Genomic DNA, 20,315 nt, shown 5'->3' with positions numbered 1-20,315 from the left:
TCCCAGTCACCGCTGATCCAGCTCAATGCCTAATTTTTCACTTTCATCCAGATGTTTCCTGTCAGGAAGACACAGTCAATAATGTACGAATCTTAAAGGCGGAGACAGATGTGGTTATTATTCCCTCTAGGCCTTTCCTGCCTTGGAGAAGACATATTGCTCAGGAATGACTACAATTTTTAAAAATTTAAGTTGATCTGGCCAGCTTATGAGTAAATGCCTAGCCATGACCATTTCAGAGCAAAAGTCTGTGCAGAATTACAGTCATCACCACAGTTTAGTTTGGCCTTTAAATTTTCACTGTAAACGCTTCAGACAATCACGCACGAGGGCTTCTGTAACAGAACATGGTCTTCCTGCAGTGTTGGAGCAAGCAGATTTCTCTGGGCTGCATCAGCCTCCAGAAGCCTATTTTTAATATTTGCTTTTATTTCTTAATCCTTCCAGACAATAAAAATGAAAGTCATTATAGCCAAGTACGGCTGTGGTAATAAATACTTCAGAGTCCAAAAATACATTGTCCCTGCCTGACCAGTTGCCCAGTTTCCAGAACGTCTAGGTATTTATCTAGCAGCAAGAGACCATTATCCTGCAACACAGCTGTATTCCACTGACACCTAGTCTCCTAATTAAAATTGGTATAATGATGGCCTGTTTAAATTCTGGTTAAACATGTTCCTTTTCCATTTGCATTCAAAAGAAAACATAACTCCTCATCATGGGCACCCCATCCTGGGTTATAATTTGGTTTTCCTTTGCTAGCATCATAATGTCACTCCGACTTGCCGCTGGTTAAATCTAAAAGAGCATCTAAACGTGCCTCCCAGCTTGCCTGTTGCTTGGCAACACCAGTGGCCACCACCTCATCAGGGTGAGTTCTCATTGGTCACAACTCTTGACAGGAGCCACTGACTTATTAGAAATGACACTTGATTATTCACCTAGATGGCTAGAGCTGATACTTACCAGCAGGAGATTCTGCATAAAATAAGTCATGGATGTTTTTAATATCTGGGTGGCAGAAGGAGGCTGTAAGTTTCGTTAACTGGTATTAATTTTACATTTATTAGTCACCAGTGCAGAGCACTCTAACATATTACTTTTCTATTTTCTAATCCAACAATATGTTTAAATACCATCTCCCATCTCCGTTAGCTGACCATTATTTATTCAGAAAATCCCCCCTCTGATATGAGTTCCCAAACAGCATTATAAACAGGTCTAAGAATGCCAAACAGAATGAAACATTAAATTCATAAAATTCAACCACTATTTATCAGCTCCTGTCTTTAAGGGGTTTATAATGTAGAAGGTGCAGAAACTCCTACATTATTACCAGGACGGTGACAGAGCTCACATCTTCTCTTGAGCATCAGAAAACACTTTAGGGGGCAGGGCGGGGAGCAGCATTGGAACTGAGCCCTGAAGATCTTGCTGAGTTTTGACAGAGGGAGAAGGTGCGTTGCAGGTGGAATGAGCGGCAGGATCAAAGGCATCTAGACAGAAAGTACAGGGTGTGTTTGGGGACTGGAGGAGTACAAATTGGCTGGAACACGGAGTACGTGAAAGGGATTAGTGAGGAGAAGCTGGAAGAAGAGGTGGAGGCATGGAGTCGGCTGTTCTGTGCCAGGGGAAGGCTTGGTACAAACTTCACTGGACAGTGAGGAGCTATTAAATCCTTGAAAGCGGGGGAGCAAGGAAGATGGCTTCCACTTCAGCTGTTGAGCCTCCAAGATGCCAGACGTCCCCCGGACCCCGGGGCGGAGCAGGGAAACCGCAAGTGGTCCCTCTGGAGTCTCTGCTCTGCCGTGGCCCCCAGCCGGGTGGCTCCCAGGGGCCGTGTTTGACCTCAGAGTGGCAGCTTCTGCTCGGGCTCTTCTCTGAACCCCTCTTCGTGTACGGACAGGTGTGTCACCCAGCCTACACACCATCCATGTGGGGGGGGGGGGTGGAAGCGGGGGCGGGCATCTCAGTTTAGAAGTCTGAGTTGACACAGGAGAGACCCTCTCCTTCCCTCTCCCTGCTCAGGAAACGTGTCTCCCCCAGCACTCAGGCTGACTCCATTCTCCAAACTTCCAGGAGCTCCAGAGGCTTAACTGTGTGTGTTTGTTTGCTTTTCAAGTTCATGGCATCAGAGCTGCATTGAGCGAAATTATAACCTAGAAGTTAATTAACTGAGGAGCAAAAGGAATGTGGATGCTGATTTTGGAGAAAAAAGCAACAAGGCAGGAGTCAGTGGATCTGGAGTCTCACTTTTATTAAATTATGTGAGCATAAATATAATCAGATTCTGCCTTTTAGATCTTTGTGTAATTCTGAAGTCAATGCGTCAAAGAGATGCCAGAAGGCCTTCTTAGGGATGGCATTGCTGGAGGCTTTACTGCCCCCAACTAGGAAGCTGCCTGCTCTTTCCATGGTCCCCAAGCAACTGTCTCAGCTGCTGCTTAGTGACCTCGGAATCCTAGAGTGTCCATGGAAAGGGACACTGCAGCCAATGCAAATAGCCCCTCAGTTGAGAGTGAGTGAGGACTCAAGTTCAGAGAGATTCAAATGACTTGTCCAAAGTAAGAGGTAGAACCAGCATGGGTCTCAGGTCTTTCATTCAGGGCCAGCTCCCAGCAAACTGCATTGCATTCATGCTACAATGGAAAGAGCACCTCACTCTATTAATGTTTCTTACATACCTTCTATGCCAAGGCCCTCAAGGAATATTCAGTCATCATGTTCTAGAGAATCAACTGAATGTGTTGCACTGTGCTCATTTCTAACAGAGCAAATACCAAAAACTTCAATAATACATGACAACATACAACAGTTGCCAGAAGAGGGTGACATTGAAAGTGTATTAGTTATCTCTTGCTGTGTGACAAATTACCCCAAAACTTAGCTTAAAACAACAACCCTTTATTAGCTCATTGCTTCTGTGGGTCAGGAATCTGTGCATGGCTTAGCTGGGTGCCTCTGCATCAAGGTCAAGTAGTCAAGCTCTTGGCCTGGGCAGTGATCTCATCTGAAGTCTTGACTGGGAGGAGATCTGTTTCTAAGCTTACTCACATGGTTATTGGCAGGATTCAGTTCTTAGTGGGCTTTGGAGGGTAGGATAAGAAGCTTGTTCTATGTCCTAAGAGCAGGCAGCTTGTTCTATGTTCTAAGAAGCTTGTTCTATGCTCTAAGAGCAGGCAGCTTCCTAGTTGGGGGCAGTAAAGGCTCCCTAAGTCGGTGGGAATCTCCAAAGAATTTTAACAAAACATTGCTCAGATGACAAGTATTTTCAGAAGACCAATCTGGTGACTGAGTACAGGATGGATTAGAAAGTGAAAAGACAGGAGGCACTTTCAAAAATTGTTTTCTTGGTACACCTATGTGCCAGGCACTATACAAGGTACTAAGACTGTAAAGATGCTTAAGATATGGTCCTTGTTCTCAAGAAGCAGATGATAGCTATGTTCCAGGTTACAGGCAGCAAAGTCTGAATTAGAGCGGTCCCTAGGGAGAAAAAGATGAAGGGACAGATGCAAGAAAGGAAGTGATGTTAACATGGTAAGGCAAGAACAGGTGGATCCAACAGGACACTGTCTGCGTGGAATAAGAGAAGAGAGAATGATGCCAGGCACCCAAATCAGTCTGGGAGCATGGGACTCTTCCAGAGGACAGCCTCCAGCCTCGGAATACTCACTGCCTTCTAAAACTTTCACACATTTTGTTTCTAATCCTTGACACAACTCTTCAACAGAGGTATTATTATTCCCATTTTGCAGATGAATAAACAGACTTATTGAGGTTAAGTTATTTGCCCATCATACAACTAGAAAGTGCCAAGGAGAGGAAACCTAATTATTGGCTTCGAGTGTTTTCTCTCCCCAGGCCAAGTGTATTTAACAACTTCAGAGTCTTAGCCTCGAGAAGACCTCTCTACCTCCTGGAATTAACTCTACTGTCCTCTGTCTACACCTTGATTCACAATTCCTCAGACTCAGTCAGTAAAGATTCCATTTTTTTTTTTTTAAACTAAGCAATTATAGAGTAAACTCCAGGTGAGCAAGGACTTCTTTCCTCGGGGAATTTCCTTCCCAGGCTGAGGATGGTGCTTTTCCCCTGATGGTTACTGCTAGTTACCAAAAAGCTGACCATCTGTACACTCAGCATCATCTATAATAAAGGTAACCAACGTGAGAGGTGAGAGAAGCAAAGTGGGAAACTTTTTCCCCAGGCTTGGCTGCTGGACTATAGCCCTTCCCCCAAATCATTCTTTTTAATCATTAATTTAAAAATTAATAACACTAATATTTTTTCTGATTATGAATATAACATATGTGCATTATGAAAAAAAATGTGGAAAAAAACAAAAATAGAACTCACTCATTATCCTACAAAGAAGATGAAACAGAACAACCAAATGAGAGTCTTTTGTTAAGATCTGTGTGATGATGGCATTGTGCATTCATCTGTGCATGTGTGTTTGCACAAGCCACCTATGCCTGCTTGTCTGCAAATCTAGGGGAATAACTGTGGGGTTTGTGGATCGTATAAAGATGATTGCAAGCCCATCAAAGAGAGCTTTTGTTTGTATGCAACTCGTGTAAGAGTAAATATTCCATAACTGCTTGGGTATAACGCAAGGAAGAAAACCTGAAGTGATGGCTATTGTCCAACATACAGATCATGCTCCACTGTCTTACAATATTTTCTCTGCATTGCTTTTTAAAACATTTTTCATATTACATGCCCCATCTCATATCACATTAACCTAAATAAAGATGTCATTATCCATTCAGTTCAACAGACAGCAGGCAGAGTGTGGTAGAAATTATAATCAGGCCAGCCAACAACAAAGCATCCTAATCACAAGCACACAGAAGAACTGACGGTGGGCAGCTGGTCCAGGCTCCATTTTGCACTGTCCAGGCATACGATTGGATTCAATATGGAGAGACCCCTCTTTATACACAGGGCATGCTTCTGAAGAGTTGCGTGTAAATCACATTTTATGTTGCGTCCCAGTTTTGTTGCATGAAAGAAGCTTCAAGCCTGATATCTAAAGAGACTTCCTTTCAAACAGTATTCTTCGTTTTACCATGTTACTCTCCCTCTGAAATAAATCTAAAAGATATTTTGGTATATGAGATTGCATTAAAGTACAGTTCACTTGTACCGCTAATTTTATTAAAATAATGGAAGGAATGTAGTCAGTGAGCTAGTCATAGAAATATGACTTAGATAGTACTGACTTCTCCAGCATTAAGTTAGTCAGAGATTTACTGAGAGTAAAAGCCTAGAGGCTATTAGAAGTGACCCATTTGCCCACACTTTTGTACTGATGGATTATTAAATTGATGGCTTGGAAGAATTTAGAAAAGAATGCAGCAGTCATAAGTGTCCACTCAGAATTACCAAGAGAGTAATTCAGGATACTCATCCTCATTTTTGCTTTTTTTTTTTTTTTGAGTGGACTTCAGGATAGGTAGATGAGGTAAATTATACTTCTGTTTTGGCAAATCACTTGACAAGTCCTCCGCCACTGACATTGATAAGATGCTGCCTGGCGGGATATTTATTTAGGTTCATGCACAGCTGGCCAAAGAGCTGGAAACAGTGATACTGACCAACTCCGTGGCTGCCTAAAGTCTAGTGGAGGGCCACGGCTCTGTGTCCGATCCTGTGTACATAGCGACAAACCAAAGGCTTAGAAGGCACACTGACCAAATTTCAAATGGAACTAAGAAGGAATAGCCAAGGACACAGGAGATGAGATTTGAATGTGTGAGCACACCCTTGGTCCACCCGCACTGAGTACAATCACCCCAGTGCCCTGAGCCCTTATGGCTTGATGAGCAGAAAGTTCTTTTTCCCCAGATTTCCTCTCCAGATACTCCCTCTAAGAGTCCCGGCAACAAAATACAAGGGGAGGGTCTCAGACGCTCTGCCATCCCTCCACTGGGTGTGTAGGTGTGTTCCGCTTTGCACATCTGCTCCTTGACCTGCTGCCCAGCTGCCCACAGGTGCCACCCAGGCTACTGTCCCCACCCCGGGCCATGGAGCCCTGAACTCAGACTAGCTCACTCACTCTCACTCAGCAGGGGCGCCCTTCTGCTTCTCAGGACCAACTCCCACAGCCAGCAGTGGGGTCCCTGGGGACACAGTACTTTCCTTACATCTCAGAGCACATGGGGCTGGCTTGGAGGGGGCCATAGGAGGGAGGGGTCCAATGAGACCATGTGACCCTCCAGCCTCGGGCAGCAGCAGCCCAGGCTGGCCCCCCTGCTGGGCCTCTCCAATCACCTGACTGTCTCAGGGCAGGTAAGAGATGGCTCTGCTCAGAACAGATGGCAGGACAACTTTCTACAGCAATACGTGTTAGGTCAGTGCAAAGTCTTTCCAACGAATGGACCCTCAAGGGTCAAAAAATCAACTGCACGTGATGATGACTCATGGAAAAAAACCTTGTGGTTTTCGTTGACCTGAACGTCAATATTTGTCTGTGTTATGTGTCTTCTCAAAAAGTCAACATGTACCCCTGGCTTTGCGACTGACTTGCAGGGAAGGGATCCATTTACGATTTACGGGATTGCACCTGAAATGCTGTTTCCATTTTTACTGTATACCAAGTGCTGTTCAAAGTGCTGGGGATACAAAAATGAACAAACAGACAAAAATCTCTCCTGATCTCAGGAATTGATATTTTGGTGTCAAAAAAGTAAACTCTAAACATAAGTAACATGTCAAAGTATGTTTTCCATAAGAAATGCTCAGAACAATGTATCACAGCATGTTGCTTTAGCTACAATGTTTGTCCATAATGTACACTGGTTAAAAGGATTCCTCAGCCATAAAAAGAAACGAAATTGAGTTATTTGTAGTGAGGTGGATGGACCTAGAGTCTGTTATATAGAGTGGAGTAAGTCAGAAAGAGAAAAACAAATACCATATGCTAACACATATATATGGAATCTAAAAAAAAAAAAAACAAAAAACTGGTTCTGATGAACCTAGGGGCAGGACAGGAATAAAGATGCAGACTTAGAGAATGGACTTGAGGACATGGGGAGGGGGAAAGGTAAGCTGGGACGAAGTGAGAGAGTGGCATGGACTTATATATACTACCAAATGTAAAAATAGATAGCTAGTGGGAAGCAGCTGCATAGCACAGGGAGATCAGCTCGGTGCTTTGTGACCACCTAGAGGGGTGGGATAGGGAGGGTGGCAGGGAGACGTAAGAGGAAGGGGATATGGGGATGTATGTATACATATAGCTGACTCACTTTGTTATACAGCAGAAACTAACACAACATTGTAAAGCAATTATACTCCAATAAAGATGTTTAAAATAAATAGATGTTAAAAAAAAAAAAAAGATTCCCCTCGTCGTTTCCGACTTGGCTTTTCAAACATACAGGAGAGAGTAAAAGGTCACGTGGGTGCCCATCAAGCTCCACCCACTCAAGCCGGACTTTTGGGGTCATTGTGGTGGGTAGCCAAAATGAGACCTAAATTTGTTGAAGGTGGATCACAGCTGCATGAATGTTCATAATACCATTCTTTCTTTCTGTGTGTATGTTAGGTGTTTTCCATAATAAAGAGATTTTAGTATTAAAAAAAGAAATTCAGTAGTTGTCCTGCATGGGCACTGAAGGCCTCTTAAAGTCAAGGGTTCCCTATATTTGAAGGTTTAAACAGCTTAAGCAGAAGTGAATAGCCATCCATCCACATGCTGTAAAAACGACTTCTGTACTGAATAAAAAGTTGAAATGGGTGACCTTAGGTTCCTTTCAATACTGAGATTCTATATTCTAGTGGAGGATCTAAAGTATAATTGGAACCAAGCAGACAGGGATTTGGGCTAATTCCAGAGTTAGTACATATGGATTGTGGTCTATTTACTCCCTAATGCTAACCAAATGTCATGAAACTGAGTACTGATTCTCATTTCTAAGCATTTAATGATCATTTTCATAATTATTTCACAGTATTTACTCTAAATCCTTCCTTCTTTTTGCTTTCAAAAAAAAAACAGATTGCTTAAGCTAAAATAGACGTTTACAGCGATCGTATTTTACAATATTTGTGAATTTTAGATCTTCCTCTTGAATCTTAGGTGCATGAAAGGTACATTCAAAACGATGACCATTTTTCCAGGAAGCACCACACATAACCTCTTCATCTGCAGCTAATTTAGGTGTGCTCCCTGCACGGTGTCCTAATTACACCTTTGTTATCTGCTATCAGATGACTCCTCTAATCAGCCAAGCCTGCAACCTGCTCCTGGCCCATTTAAAGCAGTATGCAGAATCCAGGGAAGCTTTCGACATCCACAGGTAAGGGCGCTGCATAGCTACATTACAGATGAGAAATCACATGTTTGAATTGCTGCTTCTTGTAACTGTACGTAATTGCCAGACAATTACCTTGGGGCCAGCAAACTATGGAAATGCTAGAAGCTCCTAAAAGTATGGGTGGACTAAGAAGAAGAAATGAAACCCACGGAAAATGTGAAGCAAAAGCAAACGAAGCCCAGGGGGCTGTGGCTTGTGGAGGGAACCCTGAGTGGGCAGTGTTTTGTGGGTGGACTTACCCTCCGACGTCTACAGACCCAGGAGTGGGCAAGATATGTCTGGGCAGAAAGGACAGGGTCCTGGGGGGCGGGGGGGGTGGGGAGGAGGAGTCCATGCATTTTTAATTTAAGAAAAACTGTGGCTCGCCTCAGGCTAGAAGCCATGACTTAGTGGTGGACCCTCAGTTTAAACGACTGACTGGCTTTTTGCCTAATTGTCCTGTGCTAAATTATGGTTTATACCAGATGAAGAGTCCCACAGCAGATTAGCCAGAAGCCAACTCGCTCTTATTATCATTGTTAATAAAATAATAACATAATCATCACCAGCATTTACATTCTACCGTATTGTTTACAAAATTCTCTCCTCTACATTCTCTCTGGTCCTGAGGTGCGTGAGTTGGGTAAAGATAAGATGGGCCCAGCAGCCATAAAAGCAAAGTAAATAACTCTTGAAACCTTTACATCGTCAACAATTAGGATCAGATGAAATCACATTCAGTAGTCGAATTATTGTTTTTGCTGTCAAAGGGAAATGTGTCATCAATTATAGAAATGTTTTCAGTAAAAGCAGTCAAAATAAAAGATGTCACCTGGAGGAGATGTCGTGTAGTCCTTTAATGATAAGTGATTGGTTATAGAATTTATGAAGAAGAGGAACTAAGCGTGTGCCTACCTCAAGCCACAAAAATAGACCTTTTCATTATAAAAGGATATGAACACCCAGTTGTGAGCCTTTCTACCTGACTACCCCTATGACATAAGAAAAAAGAATTTTTCTAGCTTAAAATGGCCATTTGGGGGGCAGGTTTCCTAGAGCCTAAGGGGTTAATTTTTCTGAAGCTACTGCCAGACACTTTTCCTTGTGTTTGTTTCTAAAGTGCAATGTGTGTTTCCTATAATAATATACATATGTTCATGAAGCTGGTACCAAAGTTTGCCTTGTATTTATTTGAGTCTAAAAGGGCCCTGGTTTTTTTGTTTGTTGCTCCTATGAAAACTGTAAAATCATTAGGAGGAAGAGGGAGACAGAGCTAATAAAACTAGATAATCAGGTTGTTAATTTCATCAATCACAATTTGCTATACATCAATCAATCGTTAGACCCTGGCCTTGGATGGGCTCTGCAAAGCCTCTGTAAAGCACATAGCCTTTGGGTCAAGCGTTTTCCCTCCTTCATGGGGAGGAAAATGTAAAGTGTACTTCTTGGTTTTGACTGAGTCTGGTTTGAAGCTACCGGAAGGCTGAAAGTTGAATACCTGAGGCTCTCCTCCCCCCCCCCCCCATCTTTGTCTAGATCGGCTGTTATGTGTTTATGTTTCCCGCTCAAATTCTGCGGTCATGCCCCCGGGATCTAATCCTGGGGGCTCCTCTCCCACCACCTCACTTCGGATCTGCCAGAAGCTCCCCTTTCAAACAGGTAGACGATGGAGTCGTGCCCCTCCAGGAGTGCGTGTGATGGGGAGGCCACTGGCTGAGCCCTTTCCAGACACAAACTGTTCTCTCTCCCGTAGGTGCTACTGCTGCTACACCACAGATACGGTTGCCAGCGTCGCCTTTGGCACCCAGGTGGACTCCTGGAAGGCTCCCGGGCACCCCTTTGTGAAGCACTGCCGGCGCTTCTTTGAATCCTCAATCCCCAGACCTATCCTGGTTTTAATCTGTAAGTACAGCTCCTGCGGAGGGGGGGTAAGTTGGGCAAGTTGGGCAGACCCCGTGACACCCCGGTGGCCCCAGGCAGCTTCGGGGCTCAGCCCCTGCCACCTGGAAAGGGTACTCAGGGTGTCTCTGAGAGTCGCCCTGCGGAGTCTGCCCTGCAAGAGCCCCTGTTTTCCTGGAGCCGCCCAGGCACCTCTGTACCAGTCTGGCGCCACTTATTACCAGCACAGGTGGCCCTGGCCTGGCTCATCACTGCCTTAGTGAGCACGGCCGCCGTGCACGGGGCTGAGCGCTTCGCCTGCATCGCCTCTGTGAGTGCTGGTTTTCACCCCATCAGGAAGGCATTCTCCTCCCCACTTTACAGATGAGAAAACTGAGGCTTAGAAAGGCAGAGCCGGGCTTCCCTGGTGGCGCAGTGGTTGAGAATCTGCCTGCTAATGCAGAGGACACGGGTTCGAGCCCTGGTCTGGGAAGATCCCACATGCCGCGGAGCAGCTGGGCCCGTGAGCCACAACTACTGAGCCTGCACGTCTGGAGCCCGTGCTCCGCAACAAGAGAGGCCACGATAGTGAGACGCCTGCGCACCGCGATGAGGAGTGGCCCCCGCTTGCCGCGACTAGAGAAAGCCCTAGCACAGAAACGAAGACCCAACATAGCAATCAATCAATCAATCAATCAATCTTTCAAAAAAAAAAAGAAAAAAGAAAAAGGCAGAGCCAAGACTGGAACCCAAACCTTTCATTTTCTAGGGCATGTTTCTCACCCCCAGCAAACTCCTCCTTAGAACACTTCTCTGCTTGAAGCCAACGCATAGTGAATTAGAAATCACTTGTGACGGGTGACAGCAGATTACCAAATGCCGTGGAGACCAGTCCATTCATCTTATTTCTGTTTTAGAAGTGAGTTTTTACCCTCTGGCCAATTCCGGTATCTTCTTGCTTTTATGGAAGCAATGAAGTGTTGTTATTACGGTTATTGATTATTGCCATAATTCCTAACCATTCTGCTGGGCTGGTAAATTCTATTCATTCCTTGGTTAGTTTCATTGCCATTTCTGAGTCAATTTCTGTGGAAGCCCCTGTCACCTCCATCGGCTCTGCACTGACGTTGTAGGAGTCGTCGCTCTGGGGGTCAAAGCAGCCTCGTCCTTCGCCCCTCACCCTCTGCACCCCAGGGAAATGCCCTTGCCATCAACCATGGAGCGCCCTGCAGGGCAGGTGGGTCCGCTGTTCCGTGGCTGCTGCCCCGCCAAGCCCTCCCTCCCTGCTGTGTCATTTTGGTTCAGGCTCCCGCTGTTGAAAAGGGGCAGAGCATCCTGAGACCTGCGTGGATCTTTTAGGGCCCTCTCCCCCGGGCTCCCGCACATGCCTGTGCACAGTAGGCCCACCGTGAATGCTGAGGAGCTGAACTGAGCTGAGCTCCCCAGAGACGGGCTTGGCCCACGGCCAGGCTACCATCCAGGAGGGGACAAGTGTCCCTGACCCAGGGAGCCTCGTCATGGAGGCTTGTCATGCCCAGGGCATGGTGGCAAGGGCACAGGGTGCACATGGCATGGTAAGGGACGTGCCCACAGGGGACGAGGCCAGCATTCTTGTCAGCAGCTGCAGTGGCAGCTCTTAGAAACAATTCAGGTGGCAGCTCTGGGGAAAATGATCCAAAAGAAAAAAAAAATGCAAATGACCAGAAAGTTAAGAAAGTAGATCAGCTTCTACCACTTGCTAAGACTTGAAACATGGCCTACAAGCTGTTCTTTCCTGATGAAATACAAAGACCTTGGACCCTCATCTCTAGGACCTGGGAAATTAACTTATAAGCATGAGACTTGAGGGGCAGATGGAAGTGGGGATTCAACTTGTACAGACGTTTATCAAGTGCTTACTATGTGCAAGGAAGGGTGAGGAGTCCTGAGGTAGAATAAGATAGAACCCTGCTCTGAGCAGCGGCGGTTCAGAGGGGAAGACAGGCCTTCAAAAGACTAATTCAAGGCCAGGGTTTGCTTCCTGGCAACAGGCATCTAATAGCCCTGGTTTATTCTCACCCCCTTTTCAATGCCACTTTTGTTTTTCTCTTTCAAGTATCATTTCCATCCATAATGGTCCCACTGGCCCGGATTTTGCCCAATAAGAACCGAGATGAACTGAATGGCTTTTTTAACAAACTCATTAGGAATGTGATTGCCTTGCGGGACCAGCAAGCAGCAGAAGAGGTAACGTATTTTAATAGGACGCAGCATTGAAATAGAATAGAAGCTAAGTTGGCATCGCTGTCTGTTTTCTCTCCCTCCCATCCCAACCCCACACACCCACGCCATGCTGTCCTTCAGTGGCCTACCACTTAGAGCTTGCCGGGGCAGCTGAGGCGGGGCGGTGAGGAGGGGTAAATAAGGAGAGAAAGGTGAAAGCAAGCAGGAAGGGCGGTGGGGAGAAGCCCAGAGCAATTTGTCCACACTCTGACCCAGGGGAGTAGAATTAAAGCTGTCCTCCCCCAAGCTCACGGGCCCCCCTATTTCAAGCATCCCTCCCAGCACAGGTTACGGGCAGCCTCAGAGAATTTTCTAGGTAAATTTGCCCACGTGCTTTTCATCAGAGTATTCTTTATATTGAAAAACAGCAAGATGGAGCTTTACAGCACAAACAGCATGGTCATTAGAGGGGAGTTCAGGCAGCTGTCACCAGCCCCACTTTCCCTTTCTGCGTGGAGGGCATTGCTGCAAAATGCATGGTTGAGGGCCTTCGCTGAGACCTAGAAATTTCTTTCCTCCTTAAAGACTTGCCCTATGCTTGGCTCACAGTAGGAATCGAGTAAATATTTGTTGACTGAACTTGGCTGAGAACAGAAATAGGAATTTTCAGTGTTAAGGAAAATAATTTCAATATTGCATATGCTCATGCATGTATAATGCTATTCTTTATGGGCCTGACTGCAGTCAAGGAAATTGCTGAAAAGGAAAAAACAAGGCTGAAATGTCTCTTCCTGAACTGACTTGTGTCAGATGTAGCTTTAGCGTGTTTTCTCAAAGACTGGGCAGCTCAGGGGGGGATCACCAAGGCGGGGGATGGAGGTCCAGTGTTGCAGCATTGGCCGAGCATGAGATCAGGGGTCAGTCAGTGGCCGGATGCAGGGAGCAGCCTCAGGCACAGCCTCGTCCTGCCCGGCTTCACTTTCTGGATATTGTGCAGCAAAGGCGTCGTAGGCCAGGAGGTGAGGGAAGCTCACAGGTGCAGACAAGCTCACAGCCCTTTGGCCCAAACCACTGAGAACTCAACCTGCCGCCCTTAGAGGTGTGAGAAGAATCAGCTCCCTGGTGTCCCTGGCCCAGCTCTGCCGTCTGAAAGGACAGACCGTTCTCATCCAGGTTCATGCCTCTCCAGGGTGAGGATGGAGCCTGGGGAAGGAGTGGCAAGGCAAGTCCCATTTTCAAACCTTAGTATTGCGGTGAAGGTCCTCCCTCACACATGTGGGGTTTGTCACACACTCCGCCCCCAGCCTGAAACCCACTGGTTGTAGAATCAGGCTGAAAATTCTAACACTGTTGCACCAAATAGCTTACTAAGAGGTGAGGGGTTATTAAAGATCCAATTACTGGGATTGCCTCAAGCTTTTCCTTTTATAAACTCCAGAGCTATTTGTTTCAAACAATGAGTTGATCTGAGAAAAACCTCCCAACCACAAATCCAGGACTGCCCGTGTCAAGACAGAGCTATATAGTTACTAAGAAAACTTGCTTTAAACCCATCTAAACTCTGTAGACATTCCATCAAGCAGATGTGTGTTTGCTCAGTGGAAAATGCAGCACAGATGTTAAAAGGTAAATATTTTTCTAAGCTCTGGCCGATGGGTGGATTAGACACCTACATCTATCAGGGTGCATATTTTTCTTGGATATAACCATAAACCAGCACTGTTGCAGTCCTAAATGGGCAGTGTTCAAATAGCCTCCGTGATGCAGTGCAAATAAAAGAAACCCATCTACACTAATGCTCCTCTCCAGCGCACAGGCCCCAGAGAGCAGCCCTTTCCTCTGGCCTCTGGAGCTGGAGGTTAAGACAGATTTCTATAAGGCTCCATAGCCCTGAAGCAGCCTGGCTGAGCTGGGATGAGAGGAAAGGTTGCCAGCTGCAGCTCTGCCACGGGGAAAATCCAACAGTGTGGATGTGCCTGTGCCCTCCCTCCCATCACTGCCCCCACATGACTCCAGCAAAGCCACAAGCAAGCCTCGGGGACCACAGCTGTACCGCACCCGAGGAGTTTCAAACGTGCCAGCCAAGAGAGAGCCCGGGGATGCTCTGGGGTCCCCAGCTAGCAGCCAGGAGCCGAGAGAGCAGAGGACGCTCGCCTGCCACGCGTGCCGTCGTGTCCTGCCCTGGGACCAGGGGTAGAGTCCCAGATGTTGACCAGGCAACAGGAAGGCAGCTGGTGGAAAGCCAGCCCTTGGGGATGCCATTTGGGAAGCAGAATGAGTAGGGCTAGGGTGGAAAGGGCCATTCTCTCAGCCATTCCCACCCGAGAAGGCTGGCAGGACGCTGAGGCCTTGCCTCCTAAGTCTCAAGGTTCTTGCCACCCACAGGCTTAGCTGGGAGCCCTGCTGGAAGCTCAGCAGACACCTTCCAAGGTCACAAAGCTGGGAAGCAGTAGAGCTGCAAATGTCTCACGTCTCCAAGGTTCCTGCTCCAAGTAGCATGCAGTTGCGAGCAAATCCAACACAGCCTTCCTCAAAGTGCACTTAGGGCGTTGCATGTTTACGTGTGGAGTTATTTATTGCATACCTAACATGTGCTCGGCACAGTACAGGCGTGGTGTGCGAGTGGGGTGGTGCAGGATCCTGCCCTGGAGACGCAAGCAACCCCACATGACATAACAACCACCTTAACAGATGCTAATGTGTGTGACATAGATTATTAACGCAATAGGAATTCAGAAGCCAACGGGTTGAGAAAACGATACAACAAGTAAAGTACTCTGAAATTATCATTTTTTCTGTTGGTGGGTCTAATGTTCTCCCTTATGCTGTTGAGTCCCATAAACTTCAGAAAAGAGTAACATATTGGTTGTCACTCATCACATCAAAGAGCTGTTCAAAGATGGGATATGCCAGGTACACACTTTGTCAACCCTAAAGCAATACATAAACACTTCCATGGTTACAATTAGCGGTAGTGAAAATATAAAGAATATGCAGATTGCTGATAAGGAAGGTAGGGGAAAATGGTAAGAAACCTCTAACCACTTAAATGGGGTAGGAGATGACTGAGGATAAAAAGGACCCACAGGAGGAGGCTAGGTTAAGAGATGCAAAACACAGACTGGAGACTTTGAAGACAGGCTTCCCCAAAGCTAGTTCCCTCCCCCGGCCCCAGGTCCTGTTAACTCCCTGCTGTGAGAAAAACATGGTGCAGAAGTAAGCCCTGGATGGTGGGGAAGGGAACAGTGGAGCACATGCTTTGATTTAAATCCAGATGATGCTTCAGTTGCTTTTTTGCTGGAAAAACCAACCGGCCAACAATACAAACACGGATAAAATAAAAAAAAATAAAAGCCCCCCTGGTTTTCCCAGCTCCTTCAGCTCACTGTGAACTGTGGGGTACGGATGTTGCTAAACGTTTCCTATGCATGGACAAACATAATGAAAGCTATTGTCCAGGTGCTGTTCTTACAGAAGTGAGATCCCACTATGCATACTGTTCTGCGACTTGCTCTTTTTACTAACCGAGGTGGCTTAACATCTTCCTGACTCGGCCCAGATAGAGCAGAGCCTCGTCCTCTGCAATGGCAGCGTCACAGCCTGCCGCTGGCTGCGCGAGTCTCTGAACCAGTGCCGCGGTGAGGGATGGGTAGGGGGGCTCCAGGCTCTCTGCAGCTCAGACAACCCTGCAATGAAAATCCTCACTCCTATCGAGCCCTTTAAAAGCTGCATGTGGACTTCCCTGGCGGTCCAGTGGTTAAGATTCCGTGCTTCCACTGCAGGGGGTGTGGGTTCGATCCCTGGTTGGGGAAATAAGATCCCACGTGCTGTGCAGCCAAAAAAAGGAAAAAAAAAAAAGAAAAGAAAAAAGAAGTGGAAATATAGTGTCCTACACATGAAACCTATATAATGTTATAAACCAATGTTACCTCCATAAAAATAAGAAATTTTAAAGAAATATTTAATAAATAAATAAATAAATAAATAAAAGCCGCGTGTGCACATCTTCTTTGGTGCTCTAAGAAGCCTCTCTTATGTGACTCTAAGGCCAAAATATGCGCTTTCTTCTTTTGTTCCTTAGAGGCGGAGAGATTTCCTCCAAATGGTCCTGGATGCCCGACATTCCACCACCTCCGTGGGCGTGGAGAACTTTGACATGGTCAGACAAGTCTTCTCTGCCACTGAATGCACAGTGAACCCTTCCCAGCAACACCAGCCCAGACTCCTGTCCAAGCCTTTGACTGTGGATGAGGTCGTGGGCCAGGCCTTCATCTTCCTCATCGCTGGCTACGAGATCATCACCAACACTCTCTCGTTCGCCACCTACCTCCTGGCCACCAACCCTGACTGCCAAAAGAAGCTTCTGAGAGAGGTGGACCATTTCAGCGAGAAACATGTGAGTACAGTTGTCTATGTGATTGTGTGTTCATAGAAGTGACACTTATTTTTGATAAGCGTCTTGCTAAAATCACATTCTAAGTTTATAAGGGTGCCATGGCCCACCTTCTCCATCTCTCTGGGTTAACAAGTAAAATGGAGCGCTCAGAACAACAGGGAAAAAGAAAAAAAGAAAAGAAAAATTGTCCCATGCCATCATGGTCTGGGGTGGTCCATGAAACCAAGCCTGGCTCAGAGAAGCTGCAGAGTCCCAGGCAGTCAGGGTCAAAGATCAGGGATGGGGAAGGAGGCCTGGTTTCCCAGTGCTCTGTCGATGGAGTCTCCATGCTCAGGGAGGTGGATGTGAGCCAGAAAATGGAGCCAAGTGGAAGGCAGAAGCAGGCCTAAGGATGGGCCAAGTCAAAGCCGGAATGGAGATGGGGTGAGTGCGGAGGAATAGGTCTGTGAATGGAGTGATGTGAAACGGGGCCGAGTCCAGATTCTGGATATTCCTTCTAGATGGGGCTGCTCTTTGCTGGGCTGGAAGCAAACTTCCAAAGGTGCTGAGCTTGGCTACTTCTTTTTCTGGGTGCTTATGTGTGTACTGCTTTGACTTATGAGTTGTTAAAGAAAGTCATTTAAAAACTCTGTGCTTTAAAAGGAAGACCACCGGGGCTTCCCTGGTGGCGCAGTGCTTGGGAGTCTGCCTGCTAATGCAGGGGACATGGGTTCGTGCCCTGGTCTGGGAGGATCCCACATGCTGCGGAGCAACTAAGCCCATGTGCCACAACTACTGAGCCCGTGCGCCTAGAGCCCATGGTCCACAACAAGAGAGGCCACGGCAGTGAGAAGCCCGCGCACCGCAATGAAGAGTAGCCCCCGCTCGCCACAACTAGAGAAGGCCGGTGCACAGCAATGAAGACCCAACGCAACCAAAAAATAAAAAAATAATAAATTTAAAAGGAAGACCACCATAATAGAAATCTTTCTAGTACATGCTGATGTAATGACGATTACATTCACAATGTTGGGAGGAGGCCTGTTCCGTTATTGGAACCGTCAGAAATTTTTTTCATATACTGAGCTGAAAACTGCTTCCCAGGAAATTCCACTTCTTTATCCCACTGGGGAAAGTAGATGTAAGGTGAGCCTTTCTTTTGAAAACTGCACTACCTATGTTACTAATTGCCTCAACTTCTGGCTCACCACGAGCTTATGGTCCACTTAAAGTTCTGTGACGTTATGACATCTGCCAAGCCAGGTGTCCCCAGTCCACTGCTTGGACCATTGATTTTCTGAGCGTAGGTGCAAGAGTTTAGATTTATCCTTATTATTGCTCAAGTCAGCCAAAATAATTTTGAATCTTGATTCTTCCATCTGTCATATTAGCAATTCCTCCAGCTCTGTGTCATCTGAGACTTGCTAAGCATGTTTCCTATTTCATCCAAGTCATTGATTAAAAAATGTTGAGCAGGACAGGTCTTCCCTCCAGGTTGACATTGATCTATTAGTCAATATTCTTTGGGTATGGAGTCTCAACAAGCCATGAACCCATTAACCCTACTACCTACTTCCACCACCCATCTCATTCTATTTCATAGGTAGTTGTGGGTTTTTTTCAGTTGAGGAGGTAAAGGAGGAAGGACCAAAGATGATTGGGGTACATTACTGCAAGAGAAATAAGGGGAGCTGAAGGTATATTACGATGCAGTTAGGGCAGGAAACAAAACCCCAACCCCAAATGATTTAAATACACACATACAAAGGAGGGAGGTACTTATTAATACAGATCATTGAGCAGCTTAGGGGTAGATGTGGCTTCAAGCAAATCTTTATCAAGGCTTAAAGATAGGCTCAGGTCCTAGTTTCTCCCCACTTCTTGGTTGTGCTTCCTTCATACTGGTCCCATTCTCAGGTGTGCCCTCCTCTTGAAGCCCCAAGCAGCCTGCTAAGAACGCTTGGGACTACAGGTTTCCTTGCTCATAACCAATGGAGAAGAGAGCCTGTGACCCCAAATTCTCAGCAAGAGTAATCAGGTTCACTCTGGTCAGAATGCTTAAGTCACTGCCCATTCCTGAATGGACTATTGTGGCCAGGGGAATGGGGGCGTGGATGGGCTTCAGTCAATCAATCCCACCCCCAGAGCCAACTGTACCCAAGTCAGATGTCTGCAGAACTTGGGAGAGCGACCTCCCAGAGGAAGCTCCGACAGCTATCCCAGGAAGGCGGTCAAGGCAGGAGAGGGAATTTAGCCCCCTGGTCTCATATAAGCCAGAAGGCAGGTCAAACTGAAGACTTTTAAAGCATCTAGAGAGTGGTCAGCCATGTAGTGGACATGGTAGTGGGTTGGAGAGGAGACAACAGCTCTGAGAGGTAGAAGTCATGGTCCTCACCTTCAGGGAATTTAATTGCCAAATAAAACAATAAGTTATGTCTATGACAACAATCCCTCCTTCCAAATGAAATTCTCCACGGCAACAGAAGGCAGCACTTAATAAGTCTAGAATGTGTGGTGTCATTCACAGAGCTTGGGGCTCCAGGAGTCTGTCCCACCAGCTACACTGTAATTCCATCTGCTTATGTTCACCTACACAGGGAGGGTTTCCATAGGTCTTCGTTCAGAGGCCCTCACGCACACAACCCCTTACCTCTGACATGGCCTAAACTGACCTTGACCTCAAGAAGGGGTGATACGATCTCACTAAACCCTGGCCTCCTTCAAATCCCCCCCAGCCTAGGATGGGGGCTTCTTTCCCCAGAGAACGACCTCCCATGGGGCTGTGCAGAATGCTGCCAGGCACTGAGACCCCCATGGGCAAATAAACAGATTTCAGGAGGTAAAGTTTTTCAAACTTTAGTGTACATAAAATCATCTGGGAAGATTGTTAAGATGCAGAGTCCAGGGCCCTTCCTGCAGAGATTCTCATTCCATAAGTCTGGGCCAGGGCCCAGGAACCTGTATTTTAAATACACATCCCAGGTGATTTCTGACACAGGTGGTCCCTGATTCCACCTTGAGACTACAGCCTTGGACTCTCCGGATCCAAAGTCCTGCCCCAGCCATGAAAGCCCCTGGGTCATTTTCTTTCTCTAGGTAACAGGTGGGACTGTCTCTGAGAAATGGGAATATATAGAGCTGGTCTTTTTAAAAAATAAATTTGGTAGTCACAATAGTGTTAAAAGTTATATAGCCTTGCACGTGGTACACACACAATAAATATTTTCAGGTTCTCTTTTTTCTTTTCTTTTTTTACTGTAATCAGAGTTCTGTTAATATGGGCCATCTGTCAGAACATGGAAATGCAGATTAGATGTTCACACATTAGATATTTTCCTGAAAATATTCCTGAAAATTTGCATGTAAAGTATGACTTGTGATCATTTTCCTGCTGGTTTCCATTCAACAAATATTTTCTGAGTGCCAGTTAATACCAGAGTCAGGCTCCAGACCCTACACCCAAGGATGTTCTGACCTAGTTCTTCCATGATATCCCTGTAGAGCCCCGCACATCTCATTAGATGGTCTTCCCTTGTATTTGTCAATGAGGT

General features: G+C 46.2%; 1 protein-coding gene across 1 annotated transcript in view; it reads left to right on the top strand.

Moving 5' to 3' along the window:
* TBXAS1 (thromboxane A synthase 1) overlaps positions 1-20,315 on the top strand; it is a 153,921-nt gene that overhangs the window by 87,028 nt on the left and 46,578 nt on the right. Inside the window, exons 6-9 of the mRNA XM_057549832.1 lie at positions 8,224-8,312; positions 10,063-10,211; positions 12,283-12,413; positions 16,471-16,785. Coding sequence (XP_057405815.1) covers positions 8,224-8,312; positions 10,063-10,211; positions 12,283-12,413; positions 16,471-16,785 — 684 coding nt within the window. The remainder of the gene's footprint in view (positions 1-8,223; positions 8,313-10,062; positions 10,212-12,282; positions 12,414-16,470; positions 16,786-20,315) is intronic.

This window comes from Balaenoptera acutorostrata, chromosome 7 (assembly GCF_949987535.1).
Source record: "Balaenoptera acutorostrata chromosome 7, mBalAcu1.1, whole genome shotgun sequence".
Classification (NCBI taxonomy): Eukaryota; Metazoa; Chordata; class Mammalia; order Artiodactyla; family Balaenopteridae; genus Balaenoptera; species Balaenoptera acutorostrata.
Note: the sequence above shows the minus strand (reverse complement) of the source record. Positions and strands in the feature narration are given on the sequence as shown.